A 21,153-nucleotide genomic window follows, 5' to 3' on the forward strand; every position below is an offset into this window, starting at 1 on the left:
TATCAATATGGTTTCTTTATTGTTATCGTAAATCCTGTAAGTTATCCAATTATTACGATTCAACTTACACGCCTCTTTGCACAAACATAATAATTTTTTCAGCACAGAAATTTTTTTAACAAAATGATATGTGAAAACAGTTGGTATAATTCAAATAATAAATAATACATATTTCATGTAAGAAAAATTACTTTAAATATAGTTAAGTTACATGTAATATGTGATATTAAAGTTCGATAAAAATTATACAGACACAATGGTTCCAACATAAATAACTGTTTGTTTCAATGTAAATACTACAGGTACTTTAACACTAATGCAAGTAATTACGCCACGTACAGTAGTTAGGTACATTATTTATTAAGTTATGAACTTTCTAAATTTCATGGACTTAAGCAATTTTTTTGAGTTGTGCATCACAGGAAAAGATCCCAAACTTTTTCTCTTAAGTGCTTTCAAAATTTTACTGATGACTTCCTAGGGTCTAGGATGCTGTTTGAAATGTAATGTTGTTTAAAATGTAGTTGAGCTAAGGCTCAACTACTAAATAGGCAGCTCACGGCTCATGCGATTCATTATAACTATGTGACCCAACGAGCCGCGAGTCGTTTAGTGACTTGCATTTCGCGGCTCGAAACGCAAATCATAACCATAAGCAGGTACAAATTGAGCTGAGCTGCGAGCCGGTTCACTGATTTGCTTCACACATGTAAACCATGTCCTGATCAGGTGGTCACCAATTTTAGTTCACTTACCCATGACTAAAAGGAACGCCATAGGGTCTGCGAATTACATATATCTTATATAACCCTGTTATCCCACCTATAATCATGCTAAAAAATTAGGGCATCGAAGTAATCTCGCTCAGGGCTTTAGCAATACTAAAACCATTACTGACCGTCGTCCACCCCTCAGGTTGTCCCCTTTAACCCCAATGGGTTCAGCTGAACCACTTTGAAAATTTCTAATTTAAAGAGTTAAAAAGTGTAAGCTATATATTTCTTCCTTTTATAAAGATTCTTAAGTTTAATAAATAAAAACATTTTGAAGGATATTTCATTTATTTTACTTAGATACACAGATAGTAAAAGTAAATTATAACATGACTGCTATAAGGAATATTCTTATTATGATAAAATTGAGACACAAGAGTATATTTTAACTAATCATCATCTTCTTGTACCAGAACAACTCTATTTTTATCAACTCTAACATTTGGGGCACTTTTTAATTTCTTTATAAATTTCTCGGCAATCCTGTCGTCAACTTCATTGCCAGTAATTTCCGAATATTCAGAAAGAACTTTCTTTTGCAGTCTTTTAAAAGGTACTTCATTATCTTTCTTCTGTAAAACAGACACAATAACTGCATGCCAATTAAATTTGTCATTTTTAGTTGATTGTTCTTCACTTTTGGCTACATTTTGGTCATGCAGTGTAACACTGTCTTCCTCTGAATCTACTTTTTTCTTCTTTTGTTGAGCTTTTACTTTAATTGGCTCCTCAATTGCAATTTCATCTTCAACAACTTCAGGTATAGTGTTAACAGTATCCTGACGTTTTCTCTTTTTGTTTTTATTTTTCCCTTCAATGTTATTATCACCTTCTGCTTCATCTGTACCATTTGCTTTATTCTCTTTATTTTTATTCTTTTTTCCTTTCTTTTTCGATTGAACTTCTACAACTTCTTCTTCAGCAGGATGTTGTTCAGCATCCTGTAATTCAGCTTCATACTTCTTCTTTTTCTTTTCTTCTTTGCGCTGCTTCTTAGACAATTTCTTATCAGGGACGTCACAGTTACCATTTTTTATTGGCACATCATTACTTTCATCTTCGTTCTCTTCCTTTTCAGTGGCATTTTCAACTTCATCGCCATTCTTCACATTGTCTTTAGAAATTCCTTTTGACTTGTCTTCAGATTTTCCATTACACTCTCCATTTGCATTCTTTTCGCTATTATTCTTGTTATGTCCATTCACTTGGGATAAAGCTGCCAGCTTTACTGAAATCAGATCCCATGCTTGATCAATATCTTTTGGATTTGTTTTTTGACCACAAACATTTTTAACAAAATTAACAAATTTTGGCTTCTTTCTGGGAGTATTATTATGTTTACTAATTGTTTCAATAATTCTAAGTACATTAGGAGATTTTGTTTCAGTCTCGTCTAACACGGATTGTAACATCTCAACCCAGGCATTTTGCTTCTTCTCGCCTTTCTTTTCTTTGGCTGTGAAACCTTTGCCAGAATATCTTTCCTCCTCAGTTATACATTTGATATGAGCATCATAATCATTCCCTCTGAAACATTATAAGTCTAATATTTACTCACTATAAAAGGAATTACAAAAACAATTACAAAAGTGATGCATAAGGAGTGGAAGCATTATCATCTAAATATTTCACTCACAACAACCCCAAATTCAGTGGTTTTTACTTGCCAAGTGGGTTCCTAGTTAAGACCTAGTATCAGTACTACATGGCCACTGCCATTTCTAAAATTAACTACGCCAAGGATAACAACATTGTCATATTTATATTTATAATACAAGCTGATAGTCCACATATCTTTTAATTTAACATTTTAGCTCATATCTATTTAGGATTTTATATATCATAAGGTGACATTTAAGCAAGCAGCCACCTGAATCTACCTGAATAGTGAAGCAACTGCTGCCCATAGACATCCACAATTGCAGTGTGTGTTGCCTACCTTTAATACACATACGAGGGGATGCACAGAAAAAGGATATATTCTCTTCTCCCATCTTCTGTCAATTCCACTACCCCTTCCCATCCTTTCCTTATAAGATAAGGGTGGGAAGGGAATGTGGACTAAAATTAGGCCTTCAGCACCACACTCATCAGACGAAACGCGGAATTGCTTCCACTTCACGTCCGTCTTCTGTGTGCCTCATCACAAGTCTCATCGTTTTTACTAATGTTAATCATTAGAATACTACTTCCATGTAGAAATTATAAAATTGAAGCAAAAATGTAACAATTACCAAATGCACATCAAATTCAGCAGTGGAATATAAATGGAAATTTGAATGAAAGTACTCACAAAAAGTCCTTGAAGCAATCCATACAGGACAAGTTAGGAGTACGGTTCCTACATTTTGTGAGATAATGCTTTTCTACTTTTGGTTTTTGTACGGATTCGCCACAATGTCCACAAGTAAACACTACCATCTCTTCTTTTAGTATATCTTTCTTACAAAGATTATCCGGTCAACCCCTGAGATAAAAAAAAATAATTACAATATGTCTGAAAAGTCTACGATACAATATAGGAAACTAAGAATTCATCTGATTATTATATACTAACTAAAAATGTAAAGCTCCAGAATTTTTTAACATAAACACGTGTGCGCTAAACATATGACGACAAAGAGTAAATAAAAATAATATTAAGAAAAGAATGTCAAAAATTTTAAATTGTCAAGATATTTTTGTTAGTCAAACTCTTACCTTTTTAAATGACATTCCTGTTCCATTTTAGGATTTTATGATCTTCAATCGCCCAAATAAATTTTCCTATTTGCACACAATTGCATGTTATATACGAATCGAGACCAAGAATTTGTAATTTAATAATTAATATATAAATAATAAATGAGTTCTTCATTTGGTTGTTTGTAGCTTTGTTGTAGTTCCAAAACATTTAAAAATCGTTTGAACAATTAATTTATTATCTATGACCACTTTGCTTTTGTGTCTCTTTCAATACTTTAAACTTGCTTCAAACTTCAAAATACCGAATAATTGTTTGGGGTGTGTCATTTGAATATTATTTTGTAAGTTATAATTTTACGACGATATAGTTTACAAATGTAATTATAAAAGTGGTAAAAACATTAAAATGGCAGCTATGTATAGTTTTGTAATACTACTGTTAATAGGTAAGTTCAGAATGTCCTTAGTTGATGAGCTAGAATTATTTACAAATCAAAGCCTATCCAACATTTATTTAACTGCTAACTCTAAAATGCTTTTAAAACCAAGTTTAACTTTCAATCATCTTAAAATCGATGAAATGTTTATGTTGTGTAAAAGTTTAAATTTAAGATTGTTGATAATTTCAATAAATCTTTCAGGTTTTGGAGAAGCTTATTATTACAATGACAATTTATCTCAAGTTCTATTGCAAAAAGAAAAAGAGAAAAATCTAGAACTTGTAACATGGTGTACCACATCAGTCCTAGAACAGGAAAAATGTGAGAAATTGGCCAAAGCGGTGATGCAGGATAAGGGTCTATTTGGCGATGATTACAGAGAAATTGCATGTAAAAGGGTAAGATGCTGAAAAAAAACAAGTGTATATTTGTTAATAGAATTTGTATGACAATGTAATAATGTAACAGTGATAGTCACTAGCAACAACAATATCTGTTGTATGAATGGTCTGGCTCAACCGGTGCAATACCAAAACCACACTGAATACAGGTGTGAACTAGAAGCTATTCTACTTTTTGTATGATTAGTGTGGGTGCTGGAGTTCTAATGTTAGTCCTCTTCCCTTTCCCACCCTTTTCTTATGAGGATGGTGTGAGAAGAGGTGGTGGCTTTGGTTGAGGAGAGGATGCATTGGAAGGGGAAATATCTTTTTGTGTGTTTCCCCTTCCCCAGTTGGTCCCAGATATCGCTGGATGGATGAGGTAGATAGGGATCTTCGGGACCTACAGGTCCGAGACTGGGTCGGGACGGCGCGGGATCGGAGAAAGTGGAGACTTTTGTTGTCGGAGGCCAAGGCCCACTTTGGGTCACTGCGTCACCCTAGTTAGTGCTTCCCCTGCTCTGTTGTTTAAAAGTTGACAACACAACTACAAATGTTTGTCTGTGTGCAATGGGTTTTTTTAGCTAATTCAAGTGGCCATTTGCTCATTTGCCACCTTTTGGCCAAAGATATAGTCAATGGAATAGTAGGTCTATAGTTTACTCTCAATTAAGGAAAACAAATATAGAGAAAGGAATTGATGGAAATGCAGATGACAATTCGAATTCATTAATGTTACACATTTTTACAATAATAGATTTTTTTATTTCAAACTTCCAGGCTTTTGACACTGAAGACTGTATGATATGGGTGGATCAAGGAGAAGCTACACTTTTAGCTTTAGATGCTGGTGAAGTTTATATCGCAGGCAGATATCACTCTCTCGTACCAATAGCACAAGAGGTATTACACATATCATTTTAATATATCATCAGAAAACTTCTAACTTTTAAAGTTGAAATTAATTAAGTTTGTCTAAATTATAATCAAAAAACTCGACTTAATTTAGAGGTGTAGACAAGAGATCACATTCCATTTTAGTATAATCTTGGCATAATTTTTTATGTAATAACATGTCAGTAGATAATTTCTTAAGTAATTACCATTATGTTCGACCTAATGTGAGAATTTTGCTATTGACAAACTAGATTTTTTGTGCTTAAAAAAAATGTGTACTTTTATGTAAATAATAAAATTTTGAATAAAATTTTTCGATGAATGGAGAAAAGAGCTATAATCTATATATATAAAAGAAAGTCGTGTTAGTTACACTATTTATAACTCAAGAACGGCTGAATAGATTTGACTGAAAATTGGTTGGCAGGTAGCTTAGAACCAGGAAACGGACATAGGATAATTTTTACCCCGTTCTATTTTTTATTCCGCGCGGAAGGAGTCGCGGGTAAAAGCTAGTTAATTTAATAAAAAAGTGTCCAAACCTGTGTCTAAAAGTGTGTAAATTTGACATTATTATTAATAGCAATTTGTATTTTCTAGTTATATGGCAATGGTGAACCATATCAATATTCTGTGGCTGTTGTGAGGAAGGGAAGTCTACCTTCAGTTCAGCCGAGTACAGGACTGCACGGACTGCGGGGTGCAAGGGCCTGCTTCCCTGGTGTAGGGGCATTAGCTGGATGGGTTATGCCAGTACATATTGTAAGTTATTCATTATATCAATATTTTGTAATGTATTTTAGCCATATAATATCTGGAATTCGCTGACGGATTGTAAACATTTTCCGTTTGTATTTTGTCTAGACAAATTGCAAAGAGTTGTCCAACAAATTGTTTTCATCACAAACACAATTTGACCAATGATTGGTTTCTAGAAGTTAAAATTATATTGGTTAGTTTATTATTTAACTTAAAGACGGACAAATTATTTTCAGCTGATGCAAGAAGGTGGTTTGAAAATAACAGATTGTAATAATCATATCAAATCAGCGGTGGATTACTTCGGAGACTCGTGTGCACCAAACTCATTGAAGGACATATACAATCCTATTGGAGACAATCCTGACAAGTAATTCTTTATTTTTCTTAAATATTCATCATATTTTATAAAGTCTGGATTAATATGAATTATCTATTATTTACAATGTTGGTATTTTAAAATATGATTGTTTTATAAATTATAAGTTAGCAAATAAGCAAGCGGTCACCTGAATTCGACAAAATAGCGAAGCGACTGCTGCCTAAAGACATCCACAATAGTTTATGTTTTGCCTATTTTTAATCTACGGAAGAGTAGAAGGACAGAAAAAGAATATATCCCCCCTTCCTATGTGTCCTCTCCATTTTTGAAGCAAATTACAATTACAAAAGACAGAATAATATTCTTGTATTAAATTCAAATAACTTAGCGGCTCTGAACATCATATGAGTCGCTACACAGAACATCATTTTAAATGTAAAGGGATGTAAGGGGAATGACCTTGAACTGTCACAAAATTTGAAACGGCCTATACTTGTGTTTCGGCAGTAGTTCACTAAATTACAACAATTTTCAGGTTATGCAAGTTGTGTTCTGGTGGTGCGGGTATACGTTGTACATTAGCGGACCCTTACGCAGGGTACGAAGGTGCACTCAAGTGTCTCGTAGACAACAACTCCGGTGATATCGCATTCGTAAGAGATACGACCATACAACATGCGCTGTTATCACACAAAATATTAGGTAAGTCTATTCGATATGAATGGAATAAAAATACTTAATTAGTAACCTATGCAGTCTTTCAGCATCTTTCGCATTTCTAATTCTTGTACATTTAATTTTATTTACATGTTTATTTTTAATAAAACAAAAACTAGCTGTCGCCCGTGACTTCGTCCGCGCGGAATTTTAAAAAACGTTATAGCTTATCAGTTCTTCCAGCCTATGTTATATATCTGTGCCAAATTTTATCAAGATCTGTTGAGCTGTTCCGGAGATACCTTCAAACAAACATCCATCCATCTAAACATCCGAATTTATAATATTAGTAAGATAAAACATCTAAATAAAATTAAATTTGCAAGGATTTTTTTCAAAAAATGCATTATCTACTAGCCCTAAAAATTCACATGAACATTAGACCTCTATAAAGATTTACTATTGTTTCTGTGTTTGTTCTTTTAATTTAGATCCTCTGTAACCTAAACAACTTAATCTATTTTGAATAGGTGAAGTTATTTGATATCATTTGAAGTGTTATATACTTAATATTGCCATCGCTCTCATTCTCTTGAACTAAACACATATAAATATATATTTAGGTGGAGTGAGTGAGGATAGCTTTGAATTGATATGTCGCGATGGTTCCCGCGCTCCTGTGACGTCATGGGAGAAGTGCAACTGGGGTCGTATCCCCGCTGACGCTGTTGTGACCAGCAGCGCCGCCTCACAGGAACAAAGGAAAAGGTAACCTGTGTTGTACACTTTTGGACAAAAATTTGGGGGTCATTAATAATGTTGTAGAAAAAAATATTTAATATAAAAAAAATTTATTCATCATCAGCTCACTATACATCCCCACTGAGGGACTCGAAACCTACCCTAAGTTAGGGGTGACTCGGACATAGTCAACCACGCTGGCCGAGTGCGGGTTGTTTGACTCAATTTATTATTTTTTTGATATTCCATATCAAGTCTTTATTCTTAGCTATCTGTGCTGTATGTGTAGCGTTGCCAGGTGTCCGGATAAAGCCGGACATAGGTAGGCTTTTTGATTGCGTTTTCGGCCAAAATAAACGGTGTCCGGGTTGTCCGGCTTTTGTTAGGCTTTTTACATTTCCCAAATGAGAGTGTACCTATTAATACTGAGACAAAATCCTAAAGAATATAGGGTGTCCGACCTTTCTACCCAAATGTCCTTCCAAACTGGCTGGTCTGTCCGGCTAGTAGGTTTGGCGACCTGGCAACCCTATGTATGTGTAAATAAACCTTTTTTCCGCAGCTATCAAAATCTTCTACAGAAAATGGTGCAATTGTACGGTGAACCCAATCCTTCTAATAAGAATCCAAACAATACATTCGGACAACAGAATCGCGATCAGTATGGTAATCCGTTCAGTTCTACTGAACGAGATTCATATGATACATATGACCCGTACAGAAGAAATAGATTTAATTACGATGACAAACAAGATAATGATGGAAATAGGTAAGTACAATAATATTTATAATTTACTAGCTTTTACTCGCGACTCCGTCCGCGCGGAATAAAAAAAAATGCACACAAGATAAAAAAGTTCCTATGTTCATCTCCTAGTTCTAAGCTACCTCCCCATCAATTTTCAGCTAAATCAGTTCGATCGATCTTGAATTATAAATAGTGTAACTAACACGACTTTCTTTTATATATATAGACTAGATGTCGCCTGCGACTCTGTCCGCGCGGATTAAAAAAAAAAACTTAATAAGTAGCTTATGTGTTCTTTCAGACTATGTTCTATATCTGTGCCAAATTTCATCAAGATCTGTTGATGTCTTCCGGAGATACCTTCAAACATACATACATCTAAACATTCGCATTTATAATATTAGTAAGATTACTTATCATTATGGTTGTTAATTACCAGAAAAAAATTTAGGTAATGTGGAATACATATAAAACATCTTAAATATATTTATTTGAATAACAGGTTTCGTTAGGATAATTTATTAATTTTTATTTGTGTATTTTTTATTTCTTAAATATGATAAGTATCAGCAACAGGTAACACTATATTTTTTCTGGTAATTACATAAAAAATGGTATTAATTTGAAGTCACTTCATATTGAGGATAAAATACGTAGATCCTACGTGTGGAAAAACAAAGAGATATCTCTCCTTGGATAATATTGACCTTGGAAAAACAAATTTTATAGCACCACTTTTTTATTTGAGTATTTATAATATTTTTTCAGAGTAAGCACACTAGCACCGTACCAAGCTAGATTGGATCGTTCCGGACAACCTATTGAACTGCCTTTCCAATTGTTTGTTTCTAATGAAACTACTGATTTGTTGCTACAGGTAAGTCTTTCTTCTTCTCTTTCACAGTTTCTCTCCACCTCTCTCTCTTTCTGTGTGTGTCATTAAATAGCATCGTCAACTTTGTAATTTAAAAAAAAACTTAAGGTCGATTTTTTTTTTAATTTGATTTTTTTTATTTCAGGATGCAACAATAAACTTCCGTATGTTACATGAAGAAGAACAAGCATCAAAACACATATTGAACAATAAGTATGTCGGAGACCAGGCAGAGAAAGCGGTGCTGGGTGTCAGAGCATGTCCATTGAAGCGAGCTATACTGTGTGTTACAAGTGACCCGGAGATGGACAAGTGTATTAAAATGAGAGTAAGTTATGAAAAAAATATATATACAAACAGACAACTGACGAAGGAGGTACACAGAAAGATGATATTTCCCCATCCTATGCGTCCCCTACTCAATCAAATCCACTTTTCCTTCCCATTCTTTCTCTGATGACTAAAATTAACCGTCCGGGTCACACACTCATCAGATAAAACGCAATATTGCTGCATTTGATGCCTGTCTTTTATGTGGTTGTGGTATTTCACCGGTTAAGCGGACACATTCGTGCAACAGATTTTTTTTATATCGAAAGGTGACAAACGAGCAAACGGCCACCTGAGTTCGCCGCAATAGCGAGGCGAACGTTGCCCATAGACATCCGCAAATGCAGATGAGTTGCCTAGCTTTAATCAACGGAGAAGTTGACGCACAGAAAGAGGATATTTTCCCTTCCTATGCGTCCCCTCTTCCGCCAAATCCACTTTCCCTTCCCATCCTTTCCTAATAGGAAAAGGGTGGGAAGGGAAAGAGGACTAAAATTAGACCTCCGGCACCACACTCATCAGACTATACGCGGAATTACTTCCACTTGAGATCCGGCACATTCGTGCACCCAAGAAATATTGTTAAAGGTTTACATTTTTTCTGACAGAATTAACAACGATAGTATTACCGAGTCAGACTATATTGTAGTATATATTAAGTTTGTCTATTTACGTTATTATTGTGACATCAGATAGCGTTGAAGGCGGCTGTGTTGTCGCCGACATTGTCGTGTTGGCGCGGACACAGCGCACGTCACTGCGAGCGCGCGGTCGCTGAAGGTAGTGCTGACTTCACAGTACTGGATGCTGCGGACATGCTGCACGCCGCGTATAAACACCGGCTAGTACCCTTCATGCAGGAGGTATGTATGACTAGGATGGTCATTTTTATTTATAAGTTAGTTTATTGTATGAGAGGTCAACTTATAGTGGTTTTTACAACGCAAAATTACACTGGTCTACAATGACATTTTCTGTAACCATTACAGAACTGTAAGATTTCTAAGACTAAATATGCCAATACAACACAATATTTTTAGGTACAATAGCTTAACACAGTTCTTTTTTTTTCGTACAGAAACACATTTGCAGCTTTGGACATACGTTTTATTTTGACATTCAGTAAAAAAAATATCGATTAAATGATAATTGATATAATAACGATTTTTGTAGAAGGTAAAAATATTCCCCTTGAGCGTAAAAGGGTAAAAGGTATTTCTTCATAAGTATTTAAATTTTATTATCCTGAATATATTTATGTTGTTAGTTTTTTTTTGTAGTGTGTCTACATATATTTTATGATTTTTTTGTTTTTGTGATATTCTTTAATGAAAACTTTTTACTTTTATTTTATATTAATTTAAATTTAAATTTTTGATCCCACAGTCAAATTATTTTATATAATTTTGTGGGACATAGTTCTATTTTAGGTTATCATTGTATTATAAATAAATAAATAAAAAAATAACTAATAAATAAATGTTTGAATATATTTTCTTTTTTCGCAAACATCATAATTTCAAGGTTGTTGGTCAAGACTAATTAAAACTCCAAGACTTAAAATCTGCATGCAGATATAAGTTTACCTAATCTAATATTATTAAGCATAAAAACCTAAAGCATTAATAAGAATTGCGGACCAACGTTATCACAAAGGATATAGATTTAACTAAGATAGTTTGAAATTTGTAAAGGTTTACACAAGCGGCGAGAGTTGGTACTACGCAGTTGCAGTTGCCAAAGAACAAGACCCCGACACCGACCTGACGTATCTGCGCGGCAAGAACACCTGCCACTCTGGGATCGGCACCGCAGCGGGATGGATATATCCATTGGCCTATCTGCTATCCAATGGATGGATCAGGTATGAGAAATAGATTTGCTTTTTCATGTCAAAATGTAAAGAAATATAACCATTGTAGTAGACGGCCTTTACTACTTCTTCTTCTTCCGTTAAAATTGGCAAATGTATGTGATTCGGTTTAATATTAATTTAATTGCATGTAGTAATTTTAGTAGTAGTAATTTATACATTTATAAATTTGTAAACTTTGCAGTATACATATCCAATGATTTACACGGTACTTGTTTTACATGTTTTCGCTTTCACACGGTTTTCCAAATAAGTTTTTTTTTGGTTTTTATCGCACTCTACTAAATACTACTGTGATTGAACACGTGCGCTGTGTACACATCTCACAGGGAATCCCGAGCTTATGTGCTGACCTGCTGCACACACTGTGTCTGTATTTCTTCGCATAAAAGAACAATAGCAGAAAAATAGCTGAAAAAAAAATAGCGTCTAGAAATGTAGATATAATATATAGATACAATTAATTTTATACAATTGATAAACTATTTATGCAGTGTGTTGTAGTAAGGAAATAATTTTTATCTTTTTCTTTTTGTGCCGCAACAAAAAAAGGTTGAGAATCACTTATAGATACTATATGTGTCGTATTTACATTGAGTATATAACTTCAAACTTTCGTGGTTTTTACTAATACATATAATGTTCGTAAGAAACGGGATTCTTACCACGATTAGGCTGATTAGGCTGTTGTCAGCAGTCAGCCCGTGAACATGGCGCATGCAACTGTGCCGAAATATCGGGAGCTCAAACAGCCTAATCGTGGTAAGAATCCCGTTTCTTACGAACATTATACATTGAATAAGTAATAAAAAACAGTGTTAACATTTTGCAGGCCGTACGGTTGCGATGGCGCACACGCAGCCGCGCAGTACTTCAGCAAGTCGTGCGCACCTGGCGCCCTCAGCACCGAGTACGTGGACGCCGCCACTGTGCCGCACGACAATCTCTGCCATCTCTGTCATGGAGCTTCCTTCAGGTAACAACAGGGTCGGCGAATGCCCAAGGAGGGAAACACCCCCCTACCCCCAACCCCAAAAAAAAAATTTAAGAGAATGCCGTTGAAATCTCACCTAGTACTCTAGTATAGCTGAAATCATAATTGGGTAACATACAAATCATACAAACTGTATGAAGACTGCTTATTTCGCAAGAACTTCAAACATGTCGCACAAAAAACGTGCAATCTTTAAAATTATTATTATCTTTATATATAAAAGAAAGTCGTGTTAGTTACACTATTTATAACTCAAGATCGGTCGAACTGATTTAGCTGAAAATTGATGGGGAGGTAGCTTAGAACTAGGAGACGGACATAGAATTTTTTTTATCTTATATGCATTTTTTTGTATTCCGCGTGGACAGAGTCGCGGGTAAAAGCTAGTTGTTTATAAATAATTTATTTAAATTGATATATGCAATGAAAGTAACAGGTTTTTTGTATTTTCCAGTTATTACGGGTTTTGAAATAGACAGTATATAATTATTTTTTCTCTATACAATTGTATTAACCATGTACAGACGTTGTCGTCGTGACGCGAGCGAGCCGTACTACGGGCACGTGGGCGCGCTGCGCTGCATGGTGGAGGGGGGAGGGGATGTTGCCTTCGCGCGACACACCGCCCCCGCTGAGGTGTCAGGTGGGCGACGACGAGAGTGGTGGGCGCGAGACCTGCTGCCAGACGACCTGCAGCTGCTCTGTCCTGATGGTATACCAACTGTCTTCATACTTCGTAATAAGTGGAAGTCATTCCGCGTACAGTCTGATGAGTGTGGTGCCGGAGGTCTAATTTTAATCCTCTTTACCTTCCCAACCTTTTCTTATAAGGGAAGGATGGGAAGTGGATTTGATGGAGGAGGAGATGCATAGGAAGGTTAAATATTCTCTTTTTGTGCGTCTCCTCCTTCATCGATTGAGGGTAGGCAACGCATCTGCAATTGAGAATGTCTATGGGCAGCGGTCGCTTCGCCATTTCGGCGAATTCATGTTCGATTCATTCAAAAAATACACTAATGTTCTTGATACTTTGATTACTCTCAACAAACGCGAACAGTTTATGTTCACTAATTTTTTTTTTCGATATTACATACAAACACTACAATTTTATTAATTTTATAGATAGATTAAATTTAATAAGATATATTCTAGTTAATATCCCGCACTTCAAACAACTGTACTGTTGTTCTCAATGCTTGCACTAACAAGCGTAATTCTTTAGGGTTATCAATCTAGTTTTAGGCCGTTCAGTTTTTGTATCAGAAACATCAATTTACAATTTATTCTAACGTGAGCAATAAATATTTAAAAAATATGAATACTGGTATTACAAATAACTAAATATGCTAAATAACTTTGTTTTGTAAATTTATTATTCACAGGTACTCGTGCTAAGATGTATGAATATGAACACTGCAATCTAGGCAAAGTACCCGGCGCGGTGTTGATGGGACGCGCCAATCACACAGAACTTGATACGTATTCGAATCTCATGATATACGCACAACAATTATATGGCGCAGCCACTTCTGATGAATTCAGGTAAATTTAACAACATTTTGTACGTGAAATTCAAAGAATTGAAAGCCTTGAATGAGGTCAGGAATTTAAACATCACTAGATTTTTTTCTACTTGCTGTTACTTCTCAGCATATTGTGACGTCATCAAATCAAAAAAGTAGGGTCTGTAAAACAGATATTTAAAAATATATTTTTCAAATTTCCCCCGTCTCAAAAATTAATCTTATATATATATAAAAGAAAGTGGTGTTAGTTACACTATTTATAACTCAAGAACGCCTGAATCGATTTGACTGAAAATTGATGGGGAGGTAGCTTAGAACCAGGAAACGAACATAGGATAATTTTTACCCCGTTTTCTATTTTTTATTCCGCGCGGACAGAGTCGCGGGTAAAAGCTAGTTCTTATTAAAAAAAACGAATAATAACGCTTAATAATTGTTACAGTTTCAGCATGTTCTTTTCTCAACCACCATACGCAGATCTAATCTTCAGCGATGCAGCAGTCCGTCTAAAGCCATTGGCACACAGCAAGCGATCAGCTGAGACAATAGCTGGTCCAGCGCTACTCAGAGCTGCAAGAATAGTGTCATGTGATGCACCTCAAGCCTCATATTATGTAGCTCCCGATCCTGAATTCTTATCACATTCTTACAGAACATATATTATGGGACATGTACTGGCTATTACATTGTTTATGGTCGTTTTAATGCAATAAGTCGTTAAAGTGAAAAAATGTTGCCAGTGATATATTAAAAATTAATTCTTTTCTTTGAATAGAATTATTCTTGAGTTTCTCGTCCTATTTTGATATAGTTGATTACTTTATAGTTTTCTCGATATACACTGACAATAATGATTTTTTTTAATTAAGTTTTAAAAAAATATATTTTTATAGTATATATATGGCAACTTTATTCAAATGTTGATTTGAGACTAGACCATAAAAAATAGTAATACTAGATTGTAAGAATTAAAAGCGTAAAAATAAGTGATTGATTTTTGTAATGAGATTTTAAAAAAGCACAGATTTCTACAAATTATGAAATATTAACATATGTGTGTAAAAACATCTTACAAATTGCATTTACATTATATTATGTATGTTGTTTTTAATGTTTAATTTAGGTAAAATATTCCGTCCTAGTGAATCTCTTGTTTGTATGTTTTTTTTTATTGTATTAACCGCGCCATTTTTTGACCCAGTACCTACCTTTCTCACATCTTGTTCTGCACAGCGACTTATACAATATTCAAAAGCAGGAATATAAAATCTTTAATAGTGTTATTATTTCTGAAATTTGTGATTTTTATTTTTAAATACATAGCTGCAGTATCCATATCATTGTTCACATTAGAATTAATATACACAATTACAATGTTAAGAACATAGTTTTTAACAATTCTTAACCCTATGACTGCTATCACGACAAAGTTAAATTTTAAGTCGTGTTTGAATTATCTATGCATTTTCGAAATACAATAAAGTTATGTGTTATTTATATTTTATAGTGTTTTACAATGCATTCCGTCCATGTGAATCTTTTTTTTTTTGTACATGTTTTATACAAATAAAATTAAACAATTTTAATAAATAAATCTTTTATTTAATTTAACAACTTATTACTAATGTAACATTGGAATCCATCAGGTAAATTTTCAAATTTCTTCATGATTATTTTTAAATCCGGTCTACGGCATATTTCTCTAACAGCTGATTTACAAACTTTACCATTAGTATATAAAACACTAGCATGTTCCTTCCATTTACCAGACATACAATTCGATTTAGCTAATTCTGATTTGATAATTGGCAGCAATATACTACATTTTGATGTCAACTTTGAACATAAAAACAATGCTTTATATGAAAGATATCTCAAATGATTTATACAATGTACGAAATTTAAATCTTTCGGTTTATTGTTCATTATTATTTCTATAATAAAATTACATAATTTAACTGTAACCTTTTTCTTGTACAGAAAAAAATATTTTACAATCTCTTCTTCATCGCAGAGTATAGACAATATGGTACAAAATTTATTTGCTGCTAAACAAAATGTTATAAATATATGTTCCCACAATGACTCCTCAGTGTTATAATGCAGATTAAAAATATGACCACTTATTTGAATACCCGATACTCCAATACGGTTCTCTAAGAATTTATAAAGGTTCGTAACAGCATGGGAAAAGGAGATCTTATAACACATTTGACCTGAATATACATTATTTGCCCGACTAACAGTTAAAGTGTTAGTATCGTAGGAATAACCCAAAAATGTCATTGTATTGCTAAATTTAATAAATTCATGAGGAAAATTTACCAATGTCTTATCATAATTGACATTTTTATATCTAGATAAAGCATTTAGAAATGATTTTGCATCATCTAATGAATTTGTAATATATAAATAGTCATCCACTACTCGAGTAAATAATTTCAATTCTTTTACATTTGTATGATGTTCGTGGAAATAAATTTTATCCATATAAGAGTAGTACAGTTCAGAAAGGGCTGGTGAATACTTATACCCTTGTACTAAACCTTCTTTCCATTCATAAATTGTTGATCCAATACGAATTAATAAAGGCTTTTGTAACTCCAACATAATGTCCTTAAAATTCTGCGCTAACTTTCTTTTCATAAAAATACATTTCTCTGATTCTTGTAACATTAAATGTTTTTTATAAATTATCTTTAATAATTGCTGTTTATTAATAGAACCAAAAGCATTAGTAAGATCTGTTTTTATAAAATACAGCTTTGGTTTATTTTTTTCAAGCCATGTTGCATGGAGTAACTCATATTGTTTCCCCATTTTCTCTTGAGTCTTGCCAGTTAATAAATTTATAAAAATTAATTTCTCTTTTATCTTATATTTTTCATCTTTACTTAGCTGATTATTTTTGTAGCATACAATTATTCTACAATTGTTATTAGGCTTAAGTATTAAATGAAGTTTTGGAATGTCTTTTTTAAGATTCTTGAGACACAATCTTTCCTGAAGATTGTTGTTTTTGATACATTTATTACCCAATTTCAATTCATATTTTTCAATAACTTTGGTGAGGAGCATATTGCAGACTTTTTTGTCATGAAAGCTTTGCCAATGCTCTTTTTTAAAAAAATAAAGCTTATTTTCATCTGAATCTAATTTACATGTAGTCACATAAAAATTTAAGCTTATAATAGCCGATAATACATATTTTATAATCCAATCTACAAATCTATAGAGTAATTTCCTAGATGTATCAATATAAAGCGTTTTCCATGGAGATACAGAGAAGTCCCATTTTCTGAATATTTTTGAGAAAAATAAATATTGTCGATTCATACTGTATATAATTGTGTGGACTAGTTTTCGAAAAATTTTAAAATTATGATTTCCACCGTAGAAGTGTTTAGGTATTAAATCTTGTAAAGCCTTCATACATCCAATGAAGATATCTTCCTTTGCAACTGCTTTCATAGTTTCAGAATATATAGATCGAGGAAAATACTGTTTAAAGTCTTCTTTGCAGTTAATTCTAACATTAATTCTTACCTCGTCGATCAAATTAAAAAATGTTTCGGATAGTTCGTCCACAAAACATTTGTCTTCAAATATATATTCACAAAACACTTTGCTATCTTTTTCTTTTAGATATTTCAAATTAAGAACATTTTTAAATGTCCTAATGTTTTGTTTATTTATAAAGTAATGAGAGAAACATATGGGATTATCCATAACACACCAACTGAAATTACCAGATTCAAATAATAAACAACTAAATTAAATCAATCCATATCTTTCACTTTCTTTTCTTTTCAAAATGCATTTAAATTTTGCGGCTACTTGTTGCAACTTGTATTCGAAATTCGAACAAGTTGATACAAGTCGCTACGTTTCTTTTTAAGTGTCTATTTCATTGAAAGATAAAAAAAAAACAGTTCTTGTAAAATACAAGTTTTTTCAATATTTGTGACAGAATATTATGATAATTAAATAATTAGTTGGAACCACTTTGTAAGCAACAAGATTAAAAGAAATTTAAATTATTACTGGGTAAGCGGGTGATTTTGTCTTATGGCAACATGGATATTTCGATTTAATTGGAAAATTGCGCTTGCACACTTGCGCATAATTCAAAATGTTTTGTTTTCTAAGATATATACTATAACTTTAAATGTAATTTATTTATGAAATTACATGAAAAATATTTATGCAGGTTATAACCTACTTTATTAAATAATTAACGTTAAGTTATGTAACCTTAATGTCAATATAATTTTCATTATCAAATTATCAATATACGCATGTGATAAGCTAAAAGCTAACACGACGGTTCGACGTTACAACACAGCACAGCATACAATCGACAAACTTTTATTGTTCTAAATTATTATGGCAAAGGCAATTGTGAATGATTTGATACAAATTTTTAAAAGCGGTGTAACAGCGGTCTTACCAGAGAATATCGTAAAAAAATGTTTAAATTACAGTCCTATTACACAGAATCTAAAAGTTTGCGAAGAAAATTACGACTTAAAAAACAAGAAAGTCTACGTAATCGGAACTGGAAAAGCTGCACAAAATATGGCTGTTGAAGTTGAGAAATTATTAGGAAGAAAAATCACTGAAGGAATAATTAGTATACCCAAAGGAAGCTTAAATAAGAATTTAATTAAAAATAATATATCTTATTATGAAGGTGCCAAAGACAATTTACCAGATACAGAAGCTATGATTACAGCTAAAAAAATTGATCATCTCATAACAAATCTAGGGAAAGATGATTTCCTTTTAGTCCTTATATCAGGAGGTGGCTCGGCTTTACTACCTTTACCAGTAGAACCAATAAGCCTAAGTGAAAAAACTACATTGATAAAACAATTAGCAAATTCAGGTGCAGATATTAAAGAGTTAAATACTGTTAGAAAAAGGATATCTGCTCTAAAAGGAGGAGAATTGGCTTTAAAAAGTAAAGCAAACAAAACTATTGCTCTAATACTTTCTGATATAGTTGGTGATCCATTAGACTTGATAGCTAGTGGTCCTACAACAGAGAATACAGATAATCCAGAAGATGCTTTAAATATAATTAAAAAGTACAATTTATATGACAATCTTTCACAATCTATAATAACAGTGTTAGAAAAGAATTATCAGCAAAAACCATTTCCGAAAGAAATAGTTACAAACTTTATTATTGGCTCTAATAAACTGAGCACAGAGGCAGCGGCTATTGAAGCTATAGCACTTAATTATTTTCCAATTCAATTATCAAATATTGTGACTGGTAATGTTAAAGAAATTGCACTTAAATATGCAAATTTAACAAAAGCATTTTGTGACTTTTTGAGTAACAAAATCAATGCACCAACATTTAAAGATATCATAGACAACTTGAGTATACCAGGACTGAATTCACATTTTGTAGATTCTCTTGAAAGTATAAAAGAGAAAGATATCTGTTTAATATTAGGTGGAGAAATTACTGTTGAGGTAAAAGGAAGTGGTTTAGGTGGTAGAAATCAACAATTAGCTTTAGAATTCTCAAATTATTTGAATGACATAAAAAATAAACTAATCAATTATGATATTTACTTTCTAAGTGCAGGAACTGATGGTATTGATGGACCAACTGATGCAGCTGGAGCTATTGGCTATATTAATTTGATATCGGATTGTGAACTTGAACAACTAGATGTTAATTCATACTTGAATAATAATGATTCATATAACTTCTATAAGAAGTTCAAAAATGGATCTCTACATATAAAAACAGGTCATACAAACACTAATGTGATGGATATACATTTAATACTCATTAAAAGACTAATTATATAATAATTATCAGAAATATATTTTTTAAGAACATGGTTTAAGAAATAAAGAAATGTTACTGGGCTTTTCTTTTTCCACTTTAAATTTAGCAGAAGCTAGCACTGCTTGTTTACATAAGCCGGCAAATTTATCCTTTTTCCTTTTGTTGTTCTTGATTAGTTTTGGTTTTTCCTTTATAGTGTTAGATAGTGTATTGTTTTTATTACTCAATGAAAACACATCCTTTGATGTGATATATGCATTTAGTATTTGATTTTTATCAGTTGATTTTTGGTCCTCTTTTTTTTCTATTACATTTTTGGATTTTTTGCTTTTTGTATGTCCAGCTTCCACTTTAATGAGTGCTTTATTTTCCAATTTAGGTTTTAAAACTGTCCTAGTAGTGGTGTGTTTACAAAAGTTACAAGTTTGTTCCTAAAACAAAAATATACAGAGAAAATGATAATAAAAAATAAGTTATAAAAATAATGTTTTCTCACTGTACTTACAAGCTTATTGCTGTACAATAAATCTTTTTTTAATTTGTTTCTCTTGATTCTTTTTCTCTGTCTCTTACTTAGTTGTAAAGATTTGACCTGAAAATAAGTTATAATGGTCAAATAATATCAGTACGAATTTCGTATGTATATGAAATAACAGAAATGTCATACTTTTGTGCCAGTATTTCTTGTCCATTCTAAACAACAATGTGGACAACGATTTTTGACAGAAAATTGTTGCTGTGGTAATCCATAACCCTTTGTTATTTCTATACACCTCATCCTGAAAATATTTGTGTATATTTTAGTGGTTAATATGCAAATACAACAGTTAATAAAAAGTAATTTATAGTTAGGATTATTACATGTAATAACTTCTTAGGTGTTTTACTTGTGATTCGTCTTTTGGTACAGTTGCTAATCTAGCAGCTACTTTGTATAAAAATCCTATTTGCTTTTCAGTCATTTTATTTACTACAATAAGTTAAAGAAGTGAAATAAAACAAGGGCCAAAATATTTCGGCAATTTCGGTTCAATTACATGGAGAAGGTTATGTTTCAAATCGTAAAAATTCCTCACTAGTCTCCAATCACATTGTACAGAATAACATGAAAGAATACTATATTTTAATACATTAGGACTGTATTAACTTAAGTTTTTATTTATTTGCTAGATTTTTTTGTATTGCTTTGCTTTGCTACAACTTGTCACATGTCAACATCTGTCAAATATAATGTTGACCTCAAAGAGTATAATAAGTATAGTCTATGTTCACTTTGTGTTTTCTCGAATAAGTCTAAAGTTTAACTGAATGTTCGTATTTTAATAAACTAAAGTTGTCATTC

At 32.7% G+C, this 21,153-nt stretch overlaps 5 protein-coding genes across 5 annotated transcripts; 2 read left to right on the top strand and 3 right to left on the bottom strand.

The window, feature by feature from the left end:
• Positions 1–1,127: 1,127 nt before the first annotated feature.
• Positions 1,128–3,430, bottom strand: LOC106720487 (cell growth-regulating nucleolar protein). The gene is made up of 3 exons (XM_014515202.2): positions 3,331–3,430; positions 3,067–3,240; positions 1,128–2,300 (listed from the first exon to the last, which is right to left on the bottom strand). Exons 2-3 carry the CDS (start codon positions 3,192–3,194, stop codon positions 1,163–1,165), a joined length of 1,266 nt encoding a protein of 421 aa, XP_014370688.2. The 5' UTR covers positions 3,195–3,240; positions 3,331–3,430; the 3' UTR covers positions 1,128–1,162.
• A 366-nt stretch (positions 3,431–3,796) lies between these two features.
• Positions 3,797–14,758, top strand: LOC106720476 (melanotransferrin). The gene is made up of 16 exons (XM_045683937.1): positions 3,797–3,904; positions 4,100–4,296; positions 5,059–5,181; positions 5,776–5,937; positions 6,171–6,304; positions 6,792–6,958; positions 7,537–7,681; positions 8,217–8,423; positions 9,171–9,279; positions 9,422–9,604; positions 10,299–10,469; positions 11,301–11,470; positions 12,312–12,455; positions 12,998–13,185; positions 13,856–14,015; positions 14,442–14,758. The coding sequence occupies exons 1-16, from the start codon at positions 3,865–3,867 to the stop codon at positions 14,710–14,712; spliced, it is 2,571 nt and encodes an 856-aa protein (XP_045539893.1). The 5' UTR covers positions 3,797–3,864; the 3' UTR covers positions 14,713–14,758.
• An 843-nt stretch (positions 14,759–15,601) lies between these two features.
• LOC106720475 (telomerase reverse transcriptase-like) lies at positions 15,602–17,737 on the bottom strand. The gene has a single exon (XM_014515189.2). It carries the CDS (start codon positions 17,726–17,728, stop codon positions 15,602–15,604), a length of 2,127 nt encoding a protein of 708 aa, XP_014370675.2. The 5' UTR covers positions 17,729–17,737.
• Positions 17,738–18,205: 468 nt separating this feature from the next.
• LOC123722380 (glycerate kinase-like) lies at positions 18,206–19,831 on the top strand. Its single transcript, XM_045684032.1, has one exon. The coding sequence runs from the start codon at positions 18,386–18,388 to the stop codon at positions 19,829–19,831; it is 1,446 nt and encodes a 481-aa protein (XP_045539988.1). The 5' UTR covers positions 18,206–18,385.
• A 57-nt stretch (positions 19,832–19,888) lies between these two features.
• Positions 19,889–21,025, bottom strand: LOC106720474 (the record flags this gene model as incomplete). Its single annotated transcript, XM_014515188.2, has 4 exons — positions 20,673–21,025; positions 20,479–20,590; positions 20,317–20,403; positions 19,889–20,242 (listed from the first exon to the last, which is right to left on the bottom strand). Coding segments are annotated over exons 1-4 (654 nt in total), but the record flags the coding sequence as incomplete, so codon positions are not given.
• Between the last annotated feature and the right edge of the window lie 128 nt (positions 21,026–21,153).

This window comes from Papilio machaon, chromosome 24, assembly GCF_912999745.1.
Source record: "Papilio machaon chromosome 24, ilPapMach1.1, whole genome shotgun sequence".
NCBI classification, from domain to species: Eukaryota; Metazoa; Arthropoda; class Insecta; order Lepidoptera; family Papilionidae; genus Papilio; species Papilio machaon.

Bases quoted from the DNA above. Each gene is read 5' to 3' on its own strand.
- LOC106720487 (XM_014515202.2), bottom strand. From the start codon at position 3,194: ATGGTAGTGTTTACTTGTGGACATTGTGGCGAATCCGTACAAAAACCA. The intron at 2,301-3,066 runs GTGAGTACTTTC...ATAATGTTTCAG, and splicing joins GATTGCTTCAAGGACTTTTT to AGGGAATGATTATGATGCTC.
- LOC106720476 (XM_045683937.1), top strand. From the start codon at position 3,865: ATGGCAGCTATGTATAGTTTTGTAATACTACTGTTAATAG. The intron at 9,280-9,421 runs GTAAGTCTTTCT...TTTTTATTTCAG, and splicing joins CTACTGATTTGTTGCTACAG to GATGCAACAATAAACTTCCG. The intron at 12,456-12,997 runs GTAACAACAGGG...AACCATGTACAG, and splicing joins TGTCATGGAGCTTCCTTCAG to ACGTTGTCGTCGTGACGCGA.
- LOC106720475 (XM_014515189.2), bottom strand. From the start codon at position 17,728: ATGGATAATCCCATATGTTTCTCTCATTACTTTATAAATAAACAAAAC.
- LOC123722380 (XM_045684032.1), top strand. From the start codon at position 18,386: ATGGCAAAGGCAATTGTGAATGATTTGATACAAATTTTTAAAAGCGGT.